This window comes from Sinocyclocheilus grahami, unplaced genomic scaffold (assembly GCF_001515645.1).
Source record: "Sinocyclocheilus grahami isolate Dianchi unplaced genomic scaffold, SAMN03320097.WGS_v1.1 scaffold772.1, whole genome shotgun sequence".
Lineage (NCBI taxonomy): Eukaryota > Metazoa > Chordata > Actinopteri > Cypriniformes > Cyprinidae > Sinocyclocheilus > Sinocyclocheilus grahami.
This window is the reverse complement of record NW_015505951.1, coordinates 852668-853343: the sequence shown is the minus strand read 5'-3', so window position 1 is coordinate 853343 and position 676 is coordinate 852668. Positions and strand designations below refer to the sequence as shown.

The following is a 676-nucleotide window of genomic DNA, read 5'->3' as shown; positions in this document are numbered from 1 at the left end:
AAAATAATGATCTTTAAAAAAAGCATCATATGACCCCTTTAACTGTCGTTTAAACTGTAAAAACATTTAACATGTTCATCACTGTTTTTACAATATTTGTGATCAAATAAATTAAGCCTGGGTGAGTAACTTCTTTCAAAAACATTACAAATTTTGTAGTGTACATGCGTTTATCTCAGGACAATTATTAGAATTTGCTTAGAAAAACTGCCCAATTCACCATTACTAGATTGAAAGAATGCAGAGAAGTGATTATGCAAATGTAATGCAGTGAGCAAATCTACTTCATAAAGTTATTCACACTTGGAACATCTGGTAAGCAATCAAAATCAAGAACTTAACAATAAAATAAGCCGGTCCACAGCAGCTTTATGTCCCCAAAAAAGCATTTTGAACATTCATTACCTGAAGAGTTGGCAGGTCTATAAATATGTGCCTGTCAAGTCTGCCTGGTCTCATAAGTGCATTGTCCAGAATGTCTGCCCGGTTAGTGGAGGCCAGGACAATCACATGATCTGTGGTACCCATTCCTTGAAAAAAAGAGAAGAAAAATAATCTCAGAAGGTCACATGCTGATCATGTTAGCCAATACAGACATTTATTAAAATCAACTGAATATATATATGCAGTGCAGCACCAACTCAATAGTCTATTACATAAAAAATCGAATAAAAGT

At 34.0% G+C, this 676-nt stretch overlaps 1 protein-coding gene across 1 annotated transcript in view; it reads right to left on the bottom strand.

Moving 5' to 3' along the window:
• Nucleotides 1-676, bottom strand: part of LOC107561422 (paraplegin-like) — a gene marked incomplete at its 5' end in the record, with an annotated part of 8507 nt that overhangs the window by 4945 nt on the left and 2886 nt on the right. Inside the window, one exon of the mRNA XM_016245865.1 lies at nt 406-530. Coding sequence (XP_016101351.1) covers nt 406-530 — 125 coding nt within the window. The remainder of the gene's footprint in view (nt 1-405; nt 531-676) is intronic.